Source organism: Buteo buteo, chromosome 19, assembly GCF_964188355.1.
Source record: "Buteo buteo chromosome 19, bButBut1.hap1.1, whole genome shotgun sequence".
Lineage (NCBI taxonomy): Eukaryota > Metazoa > Chordata > Aves > Accipitriformes > Accipitridae > Buteo > Buteo buteo.
The window spans coordinates 17,491,292-17,505,363 of record NC_134189.1 but is presented as its reverse complement, the minus strand read 5'-3'; the positions used below and the strand labels follow the sequence as shown (position 1 = coordinate 17,505,363).

The 14,072-nt window shown below is 40.6% G+C and overlaps 1 protein-coding gene across 3 annotated transcripts in view; it reads right to left on the bottom strand.

Annotated features, from left to right (window-relative positions):
* Positions 1-1,191: 1,191 nt before the first annotated feature.
* SLCO1C1 (solute carrier organic anion transporter family member 1C1) overlaps positions 1,192-14,072 on the bottom strand; it is a 56,079-nt gene continuing 43,198 nt past the window's right edge. For all 3 annotated transcript variants that reach the window (XM_075051355.1, XM_075051356.1, XM_075051357.1), the window contains 9 exons: positions 13,919-14,017; positions 12,304-12,549; positions 11,264-11,428; positions 10,562-10,757; positions 8,531-8,693; positions 6,899-7,083; positions 5,583-5,647; positions 3,615-3,732; positions 1,192-2,741 (listed from right to left, as the gene is read on the bottom strand). In XM_075051355.1, the coding sequence (XP_074907456.1) occupies positions 2,525-2,741; positions 3,615-3,732; positions 5,583-5,647; positions 6,899-7,083; positions 8,531-8,693; positions 10,562-10,757; positions 11,264-11,428; positions 12,304-12,549; positions 13,919-14,017 (1,454 nt within the window). In that variant the 3' untranslated portion in view covers positions 1,192-2,524. The remainder of the gene's footprint in view (positions 2,742-3,614; positions 3,733-5,582; positions 5,648-6,898; positions 7,084-8,530; positions 8,694-10,561; positions 10,758-11,263; positions 11,429-12,303; positions 12,550-13,918; positions 14,018-14,072) is intronic.

The window sequence follows — 14,072 nt, the reverse complement described above, 5'->3', positions numbered from 1 at the left end:
GTGGATAAAAGAGGCATTTAATTTTACTTACTTAGTGTGTAAAAATTGTGGCTGCAGCAACAGGTTATTGCTGAAACACATTCATGCACATCTTTCCACCAAGTAATTGTTCTCCCCTCAAAAACAACAATGAAAAAAAATCCAAGCTTTCCTCCCAGAACTGTAAAGATGCTCAAAATTATCTCTCCAGTTTTGTTCGAATCTCTCCTGAATATGCTTAGTGGCAGTCATCATTATTTCTTGCTGATTTCCTTCTTGGCAGTATATATCTTGCCCTACCTCAAACGCATGCATTTTGCAGCAGAGATTGCCATTTTGTGGATGTATGTGCATGTGTGTGCATGTGCATGCACATGTGTGTGCAGTTCTTATGCAGCAAGGACGCGCGGGGCACAACTGTAGGAGAAACTTTAATTGCAGTATTGCACTGTGAGATAAAATAATTTGTCCTGTTTGCTCTGCTTCCACCATAGATCCATGACCTACAGTTGCAGCTTTTTAATGACGGAGGGAAGACCACAATTTTTTCAAGGCTGGTGACAAATCAAAGTATTACTCTCACTCTTTCTCTCTTTGTCCTTGCAGGTGCTGAGCTGCTGTGGCACCGAAAGCCAACTGGGCTTTGCACCCTGACTCTGGCTGGAAACATTTTTTCCACAAGAAAGGGGAAAGCTGCATCGATAAGCAGGTTATGACCTTCTTGTGTCAGTCTTCCTCTCTGTACCCAAAAGACCAGCATACTGATACCTCCTTGAACACAGGAGCCTGGAGTAATAGCTTCCTAAATCTGCTGCAGGCCATAACAACTTTTTCTGGCATTGTTCATTCCTTGTGTGTAACTCTCATAATCTGTCATCTGAAATTAGCTCTTGTTTTCAGTTAAAACTGGCATATTTTGTCACATAAAATGTGTTTTCAAAGGTTACAGATTTTGGATTAAAAATACCTCACCCAAACCGCTGACTGAAGTCAGCATAGGAAACTATACATCCACCAAGATGTGTTAATAAATTATCATCTGGACAAAGCAGCTGAAAGACAAGCAGAACTAGACAGTTGCAATTACTTTCCCTGCCAAAACTCACTCCTGAGTTCAGTAGTTCAATAAGGTGGTTCGTTCCTCTAGGTCCCACAGGTCATTCCTATGGCTGTATCTGGATATGTCAAAACATTTGCAAATGCAATTGTAAGACAACACCAAGAAAGAGTCATATCAGTTTTACTAGATGGAGAATCTCTGCCTTCAGTAAATATCACTTCATCTGGGAAAAAAAAAATCCCATTCTTTACCCTGCAGCTGCTGCAATCACTGCTAAGTGACTGTCATGACAGACAACGCTTATTTCAGAACAACTCAGCGTTTTGCTCGAACATGTCTATTAACTATATCCCACCGAGCCTTGAGCATCTATTTTAAAGTATCAACTGGAGAATTCAATCACTGTTGTGAAATGGTACGCAAGTACACATGTCTTTATTTAAAGTAACAACAGTTGTCAATCTCCGAGTGGCACATATGTGATAAACACAAACCAACATATACACAAAAGCAGCTTTGAATATATGAGCTAAAGGCTTGAGCTGAGAAAGCTTTAAGGTGCATGAAAACACAGATGAGTGTTTTGCCTGCCTGATGATGAACTTCTCCCAGAACAATAAAGACTGAACACGATAAATATGTAGAGTATTTGCAGCAATCATAGGGGTAATGTTATTGTTTGAGTGTCCTCTGCTGGACAGTACATGGCACAGCAATAAACCCACCTGCATATGCTGGATGGATTTTGCTTAGAAAACATCATCACTACAAAATTCAGAATATTTCTTATTTTTCATAGTCACTTAACTAAAAAAAAATAGGTTTTAATGAAATGCTACAATGCTGAGATTTTAAAAAACAATTATTTCCTTTATGGCAACCTAATTGTAATGTTAAGTAGGCATAAAATTTTCAGCTGAGCTAAGATAAAATGCTTTTTGGAAAAATACTGATTTTGTCAATTTTGCAATGGAATATTGTTACAATGATTCGTTTAGATAAGGTGAAAGTGTTTTGCTTAAAGGCTTTGGCTTTACTGTGAATTCTGATTGAATTTGATGAAATCAGAAAGCTGCTTTTAGCCTTGAGCTTGTCATTCCTGTGACAGTCTACCGCATGAATCTGTGTACAGGATCAACATCACATTTTGTGGGCCTTTGGCATGTGGCTGTTCTACCAGCCATCATCTCTGACCCTTTAAAAATTGCAGACTGGCTCTATTGGAAATGCCAGGAGAGATTTTCCTTTATCTGTTGAGAATTCAGTTCAGCTCACGTAACTTGTTCTGTCTGTTATTCGTAACCAGATATGTGTAAGGCACTTCCATACTTGTATGTTAGTTTTTCTGGTTGTTGATCACAGGTTTGCTATTAGTTTTACTTTCTGAACAGTGTTATTTTTTATTATTTAGTTACTCATAACATTGTGAAAGTTGTTTCTAAAAGAAGCTGTCCTGATTCATGTGACACTGGTCTAAATGGCTTTCTAAATACATGATTCATTCTCTGTATCACAAGAACCTGGCAAACGTTCTTTGCTCTTGCAATTATCTTCTTTATTCATAGGAGCATCTTCTCTTCCTCCATTCTCTATAGGCCTGGAGTTCTTATTTTGGAAGTGTTTCTTTACCAATATAAAAAACAAGATAGCAATCAAGTAGGAAGGACCTCTTAACACCGCTGATAAACCAAAGTAGACATACCTGTGGGATAGACCATAGAAGTTTTCAAAGACACTGAAGAAAATCACTTCAATGGCTTTTAAAGATCACATATATACAAAAAAAAGCTTAGGGGAAAACATTAAAACTCATTCTTTGTGAATGGTACCACAAACTGGACATTTTTGCTTGCAAAAACTTCCATTGAACAATTGATAATATTCTTTCTGCTTATGAAGGTAGTTGCAAAGCAAAACTTCCATCATCTTCCCTTTGTTTCTGAAGATTTTTGGATCACTTTAAGGCCTTAGACTTTCTAGGGCTAGAAATATATTTAGATCGCCAGGTTGGGCTATTATACGTAAAAATAAAAAAACACATCAAAGTGGCCAAGGTTTAGGTGAAACTGAGAAAAATCTCTGGAATATTCCTCCTGGAGACCGATAATGTTTGTGTTTAACCAACACCTTCAGCTGCTCAGTATGATTTTCTTTCATTTATTTTTCTCTCAAACGTCACCAATGCACAAAGTTAACATTCTTACCAGTATGAACAAACTACCTGCAAATAAGGTAAATTTGGGTAACTTTCCTCTTGATGGTAAATCATACAATCCTAGGTCTTTTAAATTGACTCATAGGATATTAAAAATACATCATTAATTCCAGAAATCTCTGCCATTGATATTAAATTATTTTTGCACAACATAAAAGATGACTAAAACCCTAAGAGTTTAAGATTTGATCTCAAGATTGCTCAATTTCAGGAATTATGGATTTACCTAAATGTGAGTCCAGAGTGAGTATTTGACCATAATTTTTGATCAGTGGCCTCACGAATACAGCATAACAGAACAAAGCACGTCTATCTGTAGAGAGGAAATGCGTGAGGCTTTTTGTGCCCTAATTTGCCTACCTGTATGCATTGGAGTCGTACAGCCTGCAAGCCCCTCGCTGCCCGCAGCTTGTGCTTCCCCATTTCAAGCATGTCTTGTCGATCAGTGCACCAAAATAAACTGGTGCTGGAATTCCAGCTGCAAGGAAACAAGCAAAAAATGTCACAAGATATCATAGGAAAAGACATCTTTTTAGAAATCAGCTTTATATTTTCTTAGTGGCAAGTTACATGCTGCAACAGTAGCAATAGGTGGGTTGGACTATGGAGAGTTTTTCCTTTCCTTTATCAGAGTAACTCTAAGCTGGGACACCCTCTCCGTGCCCTGGGGATGATCAGTCCCCAGGAAATCTGGTCGGATGGCTTGTAGTCATGCACATTGGTTTCTCAAGCTGGTTTCCAGTGCATGCTCAGCTCTTGCAAGGGAGAGCTGGACTGGTTGTGCATTTGGAGCACTCAACTGATGTATAGTTCCCGCTCCTATGTGTAGCCTAAATTATCTACACTGGCTGATAGTCCCTTCTGCCTGAATGAGGGTAAAGCAATTGAAATCCTTAGTGTGACTTGCTCAGATATGAGCTTACACTTTACTGCAAAACATGGCAGACATGGGACAAAATCCTAACCTCGCTAAAGTAAAGGCGAGTATTAACTTCAGAGGAACCCAGGTTTCAGCATGTACAGGACCATTTCACATTATCTTCATTCCTACAGGAGCATCCTGCATTCTTATATAGGAAATAATTTATTTTGCAAAAACAGGTATAGTCTTAGTCTGTTCTACTCTAGGGCTCCTGTGATATTCTGAACTCAGTAATCTATCTATAAAGGCCTGTGTATTACAATCATCAGTGCTGTAGTCAGGGTACGAAGGGACAAATGCTCAGTTTGGAGGTTCCTTAGAGGAAGACAGGAGTACATCAGATTTGCTCTCTGAGTCACTGAAGAGAAATGCCAGCTTTTTTGAATCAGTGACAGTGGCTCTACCCCTTCTTGCAATGGAAGGAGCATGCTGGCTTAATGTGCTGAAGCAGAAGCCTATAGAAAGGGGAAAGTTCTTTTTTAGTAATGCTTTTTTTATTTCCTATGGCTGAAATTGCTCCAGGAATCCCCTTGGCATTGCTTGTCCTGAGAGCAGGGAGAGAAATTCTGCCCCTCCATTGTGTGATGAGAAAAGTAGAAGAGGACAAAGTGTGGATACACCTTCCTATCTCAAAATGTCCCATCACAATCCTGAGACTACAGCCCTAACCTAGCTCTGATTGTAGACATTTTTAAGCAGCTGTTGATTTTTTAGGATTCATAGCAAACCCATGTGGCTTGTCTCTTCACACACATTTCTCTACATTTCTGAAATGCAGGTATTCCTATTCCATTGACAGAGTGATCAAAAGGCAACAGAGAGGTGTTTTCTTGCTTGTCTAGGCATCTTAATCAACCATCTCATTAGCAACTCTCAAATAAAAAGGGGGGGGGGGGGGGGGGAGAGCATTGCAGCATGTTTAAAGGGACTTGAAATCTAAGCTGTCTACCAGGAAAGTGAATTTTCAACATGGAGAAAACACTCTACTATGAGCAGAGTTGTATTAGTGTTGAATGAAGTCCTCCTAGAGCACGTCTATTTGATTTTGCAGCATTCTATCTCAATAAGGCATTGGTTGAATCATAAGTTTGAAAGCTTAAAGTGTTGTTTAGAAACTCAAGATAATACTTCGATTTTTCTCAGAAAATCTTCCCATTTTGGAACACCAGGCTCCCCAAATGCAACAGCATTTAATCAGCAGGTCAAAGATTTTCAGAATTGTGTTAGCTGGTGTCCCAATAAACTCTTGACTGAATATTGGACCTTCAGGAAAAAACCAGGATCTTCAGGAACAGCCCAGGATCTAACAGCTATTTCAAGGATACATCTGGTTTACAAATGGTAGTTGCATTGGTGTCATTTAAAGCCAAACGAGCAAGCACCTCAGTCAGAATGATTTCTCTTACCTAGCATTCTCATAACCAGTGTGTATAGACCAACTGCAAGAGATTTCAACTCTGGCTGAACGCATCTGAAAGACAGACAGATAAGTATGAAGTATTTGCCTATCTAGTGCTTAGACATGCCTATTAAACTGCTGTTAATTACCATAAATTTAATAGTCCTAATGACAGAAAGCCACGCTTTGGAAGAACAGTCCTTCCTACATCTGCTGAAAACATGTTAAGTGGTATAAAGAAGGTGAATTAATCTATTGTTTTCCATCACATAGCTCCTGGGAAGTCCATTCACTAAGGACAATTAAAGAAGTGAAATTTTAAAGTCATAATCACGGTCCATTCTACTTTTGTTGAAATGGGCTCTCTAACTGCCTTAACTCCCTGGCATACATTTTCCTCACTTGATGGGATATACTTTACTCACTTGATGGGAAATATCATATTGTCCTAAGACAAAAATGTTGCAAATAGCTGCATTAGTAAGGCATCTTTCTGTTCTTGAATGACATTCCTCTGTATAACACCACATCTTGAACTACACAAAGCTGTCTGGCAATATGCCCATCTGTTTCATGGGGAACCACACTACTAGCATCAGAAATGGGCACTGATCTTGAATCCGTTATATATCCAGCCTCTGCCATCTCCTTACAAATATTAACATAGTCAACACTCAGAAAGACATCTCAAAGAGATGAGGAAGGGAGGGGAGTTCGCATTCTGTTTTCCATGCTCATTTAGGATGATATGATGCCCTTAGGACTACCATTAAATTTACCACTAATGCATTTTTCTACTGAGTGAGCTTTCTCTTCAGATTACTGAAAAGTATGTGCTAATTTGTGTAAGTGGTTCCAAATCACATTCTGGTACACCTGCACCTGTGTACCTCAACAGACATGAGCATAGGAGCCTCAGATGGAGCCCTCAGATGTCCTGAATTTCCAGATATCTGATAAGCACAGTCTGTTAGGGCAACCCCACATCCAGAAATCCTGACAAATGCATGGCATTTTCAGAATCCATACAGCCAGAATATCCAAGCAGAGAAGGAGGACATGTTCTGGAAAACCTGGGCGTATGACAGACATAGGAGAAATCATTTTGCAGTAGTTGGCAGCAACGTACTAGAACCGACTTACAGACAGCAGCAAGGTAAGGTTTGATGCTAACAGCTACAAACAAATGACAAAACTCATTAAAGAAAGCATGTTATACTGCAAGAGAGGTTTTTTTCCTAAGGGAAAGAGAGGAACCTAAACATAATTCTGGTCCCCTCATTGGGAAGCCTCAACCTTTGGTACAGAGTTAGTTTTACTTACCTAAACATAATCATGTATGCTGGGGTGGCTCCCAAAGCATAACAAAAGCCGCTCATTACTTGTATTACTGTATAGTAAATAAACCTCCTTGAACAATCTTCACTTTTTGGACATTGTCCCAAGGTGGCAGAGTTATTTCCTGTCCATGAACTGCTGGCTTCCAGACAGCTGCAGTTATGGAAGACCTGGAAGACACGAAGCGCATTTGGTAGGGCACTGCTCATGCCATGGGGAATCCTGCCTTCGGACACAGGCAGAGTCTGAAGCCTTCCTAAGCATCCCATTCCTATCTTATTTGCCTTTCTTGAGGCAATGGGCAGCAGCTGCTTCTTTTCTTTCCTACAAACAGTGCTCAGAGTTGGAAGGAATGTTCCGTGCCAGCATGTTTTTGCCAGTGGACCTAGCAGCCCTTTTTGGAAGATGCTCGGAGTACCTGCATGACCTCTGAGGCTGGCCTCAGCCTTTGTGTTCCTGGAGGGCAGTTGAAGTGGAAAAGTGAGGCTCAAGGAGCTGTGCCTTTGGCTGCTAGGTGACACCACCTGGTAGTTGATTTGTCTCTGTGAAAAGCACCTGGATCACCGGTCCCTCTCTGCTAACGCTCATCCTCCAGATGTACCTCACAGCTCGAAGCAGCAGCTACCTGTCAAGACACAGCTCATGCAGACCCCTGAGATCAGCAGTGGGTGTGCTGATAGCTTAAGAGCAATAGCTTTTAGCCAGGGCTTCAGGGCCTTGAGGATGTGCTGAGGTAAGGGGACCTGTGAGCCACAAAGCTTAACCTCTACAGAGACAGACTTATGTGGGAGGCAGTAGTCCCACTGTCATAGATGCTGCTGAGCCCTTCTCCCCTGTCTCCCACCTTAAGATTTTAAGCAAAGAATGTCTTTTTTAAGCAAAGAATGTCTTTTGGAGAAGATGACTGTACACAGCAGAGAGAAACCAGCCACAAATAAAAATCTGTTGGAGAGAAAAACTATTGGGGTGCAAGAGACAGCTCCAGACCATGTACCTTCTGTAGTGATCATCTGGCATCAGAAAACATGGACACAGTCCAAGGAAGGCTTATATCCATGGACTAGAGCTTGCTCTCTGGGACTCTGTGCATCATCCCCAGCACTCTGTGCTGAGCAGAAATTAGTCAGCCAGAAAAATGAGCCGTATCCTGCCATCCCAGAGTCTCACACTGAGGAACCAAGCTGCCTCCCCTCAAATCATTCTTCATACCTACACATTAATGGTCAGCATCAGGGAAGTTACTGCCCTATCTTAGTGTACTTCAACTGCTGGCTAAAACCTCAGGGCAGCCAAAATGAGGTTTATGAAATGCAAGCCATGGACAACCTTCAGGCAACATGTAACCACTTTGATCTGTTTGTTTTCCCCTCTTGCGTTCAATGTACAAAACATGAAAATCAATATCTACAACAAAGACCTAGGGCTTTTTGCTTAATGTGCTGTAATTCAAAGAATTCTCTATGTCTTCTGTGCTGTTTGTAGCCAGAAATCACAAATACTTTACTGACTGGTCGCCAGTAACTTTGTCTTTCCTTAAATGCATTATACTACTAAATCCCTGATGTTACATGGAAAATAAGCTAGTAGAAAACCTCAGAAACTGAAACAGAGTCTTACTGTATTCTTTCCATGTCCCACCGAAGTCGTGCACCCAGCTAGACATGCCGAAATGTATGTGAGTCCGTTGTCTCCACACACAGGATCCCACACGTTGGAGGCACATTTGCAGTTAGAGTGGCACTCAGAAAATATGGCATTTTCATGGTACGGAATGGGTTTGCTTGGAAGTTAAATTCAGACAGGTGTAAGAAATTTGTAATTCAGTGCTGAGGTCAGTGTAGTCCCTTCTGTATGACAGTGTTGCTGTCCTGTAACCCACCTCATATGCCCAGGACATACATTTTCATAGCTGAGTCGCTACAGTATTGGTCTGTTTGTTTGAGATTCCATCCTACTTGCACTGACATTATTAAAGTGATTACTAGATTATAAAGAATTTTAAAACAAATAAAAATGTTGCAACTCATTTTAGCTGGCAGGTGTAGAAAGAAAAGAAAAAGAAAAAGCTAAAAGGTTTTGAGAGGTCAGCTAGACTACCCGCTAACTGAACGTAGAGCTAGCAACAGTTGAGACAGTTTTATCAAGTACATCTTTAGCTGTTGCTAAAACTGCACCAATGATAGAAACTAGATTTCCTGGTCTCCATAGTAAAAAATACTGCTCTCTTAAAGCCTAGCCTAACTCTTCCTAGAGAATATGGATAATGCAGTATTCCCTTCTGTTGAGGATTTCTTGGCTGGGCAAAGGCATGTGAGCAATCCAGCCGTTATGTGGGAACGAAGCATAAGTTTACAAAATACTGGAGCAGACAAGGATGCTGTGTCCTTGTACGCTGGGAAAAAGGAAGATAAGAAGAGCCTGACAAACAACACCTGGATGCTGAAGAATGAGATAAGTAACTGCTGGACGCCTCGTGAAGAAGCTTGCACAGCCAATAGAGAATAAGATAATGTCACGTGAAACGGGGTGTTGTACCAATTAGAGTATTGTATAAGGCGTGTGGACAAGTCAGTTTTGTATAAATGTCAAGACGTCTGAAGAGTAAATGAGCAAGATGTTAACTCATATTGAGTGTGATTCTTGACTACGGCTGTTCTTCCTGACACCTTCTACTTTCAGACATCCTTTGGGTATTGAGATCTGTAACAAGGAGGGATGTCTTCCCTTAGCTTCTCCTTTCTGGGTTAGTTAAGCTTATGTGCTTGCCATTTCTTTCATCTCAGTGCTTACTAAGCATATTCCCTGGTCCACCAATTGCATTCTTAGTGAAAACATTGCAGAGTATAGGACAAGCAACAATTAGTCCTTAGGTTCCAACAAATACAAACACCCTTGGCATCCTGCCTGTTGAGTTCCACATTTTCTGCTGTGAACCAGTATGGCTTGATAAATGAACTGTAGTGACAAATTATTGAACTGTGGGTAAGTCTTCAGGGAGATGCAGACAGGTTCACACTATCCATGAGGTACTCTGAGCAGGCTGGACATAAGGCAGTGACCACCTGTATGCTAGTGTGTTGCTGGGCCCCTTGGACAGCCAGATCCTAGCATGCATCCCCTCTAATGGTATCTTCACTCACTCCAAGAAAAAATAACAGTCTGTAACTTTTAAACCCTGGTTTTCTCCTGAGGGGAGAGACCATCAGTAGGCATAAAAGCTTCATTTTGATTTACAGCAGGCTGAGAGTCTAGCATGTTGCAGTCTTTCCATCTCTGCGCAGGATATGCTACCAATGCTCTCTGTTACATATGCTTCACCCTTTTACTGAATACACTTCGCTAGAAAATTGCTTCTGGTGTAGAGATAGCACTGTGTGAAACAGCAATACCACCTCACACAGCCAAACAACCTACGTCGGTAATGATGCAATTTTGCTAATGTATTTCTAATTAATCTTTAACCAGTGTTGTGCTTTGGCAGGCTCACACTCTGCTCACCAACAAAACTATCACAATGACATGTGGTAGTGTTCACTTTCTCTTAAGCATTGCAAAAGCATGTTCCCCATTTAGCCTTGATGTCATTGTACAGTTTTTGAACTACTGCTGCCATGGAGAAAAACATACTCTTCTTCATTTTATACTCACCCTTCATAGGACACTGTAATTCCTGCCACTACATGGTTCTCACAGCCAACAAAGAATTGCAGGAGACTGAAGATGTAGGCCAAAAATGACATGGTAAATGCAAACTTGGTTGCTCCAATCATGCCCATTTTGTATTTTTTCATTATGAGCCCTCCTAGGAAAATCCCAACACCTACAGGAGGTAAGGTTGTCAATCCTGAAAGAGATTATAGAAGGGGAATGTTAAAATAAAAGAGTCACAATGGGCTCAAGATCCAAAGTCTGTCCTCAGGCTGATGTCCTTGGCAGCTTTATGTTCTGTTGTGGTGACTCTTAAGTGGCTTTGTGCTCAGCCCAATCCCTGGGTTGCATATACTATTTCTGAAGTGCCTAACCCTCAACCCCCACTTCCATCACAAGGTGGTTGTCAGATGTTGTAGCAATTGAAACTCCCACACCACATTTATTGCATATTTGGGGTGCCCTTGCTATAATATAATATAATGTAATGTAATATAATATAATATAATATAAATAGTTTAGTCTGGTCCCATAGGCACCAAAGCTATAGTTTGTATGCTGCCTTTATATAGTTCAAGTTCAGGAGAGACTGCCATTTACATCAGCCTGTTCTGCAAGGAATTCAGTCCCAGAAAAAGCATGCCAGAACTTATCCCCATGCACTGTTTATAGCATAAGCAGTCATTACATGGTGTAACTCACCTATTAGAAAGTTAGATTTAGATGTAGATTGTCCATACTGCTGTTCCAAGTACTTTGGTTTGTAAGTGAAGAAACCAATAAAGCTATTGAACTGTAACAGTGAGCAACACAAAAGTGTAAGGTACATTCGATTACTCAATACTTTTTTCAGGGAGGTATAGAAATCTGAAAGAAAGGGATATATGAGTTGGCTTTGAAAGATGCATGGCATAATTACTGGTAAGCAATCAACAAAACTTAGGGCAAAATCCTTCTCTCAGCTGTCCAAGTGCAAGTCATACTGATCTTCATTTGCATGCAAGTATCTGAAAGCAAAATAATGTTCTTGAAAAACACTAGAGGTTGAGATACAGGAAGAGAATCCTAAAAGAAGATGGAAGTATGGGATAGGGCCTGGGTGCTCTAGTGAGATCTGCACATGAAGACTAAAAGGGCTCCACACAGCAAAAACTTCTTTCAGCTTAACATGAATATTATCACAGGTTCAAGGCTAAGTGAGAGCTGCCTTTGTGGAGATGCCCGATGTCTTCCCCTGGGATCTGAACAGAGACAGGAGAATTTGACTAATGATGCAAAGCCATCTCTTCCCACCCCTTTCTTAGCCTAAGTACTGCACAACCAGAGCTGATATTCAAGCCTGCTGTATTTTCCTCAGGCAGCAATGTGCTTCAGAGTCTCTGTGAACTGTATAATGATCAGATGAATAACTTGTCTTTCCATATCACAAAAGGAACCTTCTAATATTTTCTTTAGGTCCTGATACAGAAACAACTTTACCACTGTTCAAATTTCTTCTAGCACAAAATTTTAGAGGTAGGTGCCACTCAGGCGATCATTGCAGGTGATGCATGCAGAACCTCACGGTCTTGAACAAGCTCTTTGACTTCTAATAATCTTTAGCAGACCCCTCCTTTCCTGGGGATAGCTAACTGGTTTCGACTGAAGTGCAGGGGAGGCAAAATATTTTGCAGAACTGTTACATTCCCACTGTACGTTGTGCCTATTGCTTTTCACATTTATACAACATGCAAAACACTTGCCTTTCAGTATTACTGACCACTTCCTTGGCTTAGGTTTTGCAGGAGTAAGTTTCTTCCTTGTGGCACCCATGTTTTCCAAGAGACCATGAGAAGATTTGTCATTATTGGCTTCCTCCAGCTTTTTCAGACTCTTAGGTAGGAAGCAAAATGGAATAGCAGCTAGGAAACTGGTTGCTCCTCCTATTAAAAAACCAAGCCACCACGCACCCACCCAGCGGGAATCCTGCGGGGTAATAGTGATGCTTCCTAGAATTGAGGGAAACAGATACAAGTTACCTAAATGAAGAAGTTGAACCTTCCCACCCTTTATCTACTAAAGTAGCTACATTTTACAACATCTGACTTTCGGTGGCAATGATAATCATCTAATGAGAGACTGTTCACACAATGAAGGCATCAGGAATCATACCCTGAATGGTGTTATGTTTCATCTGCCTTTCTACATCTTATGCTGACTGCTGTCTTGTGGCATATATGGCAACACAGAGGTCCTTACCCAACACATAAGAAACCAAACGGGTGACAGACAGGCCCCAACCGTGGAGTCCTTTTAGGGCTGATACATTTCTACTGAGACCATCCTCTGCTAACCTGAATTGTATAGGTTGCTATTAAGCATATAGGCATTCTCTGTGGCATCGGCGAGATTAGCCACGACTTTAAACTTTGTATTGCAAGGAAGCAGAGAGTAGTTGGTTATGTTTTTATGTTTGTTACATGCAGGCATGTTTGGTGGTGGACCAACTCTATAAGACTTTGCACTGCGTGACCAGAATTGGCTCACTGTCCTTATGCTTAAGTGAAATCAAACATTAGCTTAACAAAGGGCAAACACAAAATAGTTCATCTATCTAACTGCAGGATCCTGAAGGTCTGAAAACTTCTCTGTCCTGCTAGTAAAAGAGGGTCACCCACTGCTGCTGCTACAGTGGGTCTTTTCCTGAGCAAGACATCACCAGTCCATACTGCCTGACTCCCCATCAGGCTGGTCCAGCGGTGGGGAGGTGGGCTGGCCAGGAAACACCACCTCAGAGATGGCTCCTGCCTCTTCCAGTGAAAGGGAACAGGATGAAGGACCGCGGCCACCACTTATGGGGATTGCTTTGCCCTCTCTGGCATTTTGCAGATGTGAATACATACGTGTGTTTTCTTTTCATCTGAATAAACAAGGCCTGGAAAAAATTGTATAATGTACTGCAAACATTACATGAACTGTAAATAATGTAAAATTCTCAGTTGAAAGGGAGTGTAATCCACCAAAACTGTAAAACGGCTATGCTAGAAGAATCCTTTCACTAAGATCCCAGTTTAGTAAAACATCTCGGGTCTGTGAGAGTTCTTAGAACTAACTTTTAAAGTTAAACATGTATTTTAATCACTTAATCTTAAAACACAGTTCTAAAATATGTTCCCTGTCTAATTCTGCCTTTACCCTAAAATCTTTCAGTAATTGAGTTAAATTGTAAAAATGTATATAATAAAATTAATGAAATCAATATAAATTAAATATAAATTATATTAATATAATTAATATATAAAAACTTATGCAACTGCGTAGAGGAACCTGTTATGAACAAGTGTTAGCTTAATTTAATTTTTCCTCTGTTTTGCTTACCTAAATCCACAAATCCAATATCCACGTACAGTTTTGCACATAAAGATCCCAACAGGAAACCAAACATTGGGCCCATGATGGCTATTGTGTGCAAACATGCTGAAAATATAACGAAGCAGATACTAGTACATTTTAATGGCTGAACATTTTCTTC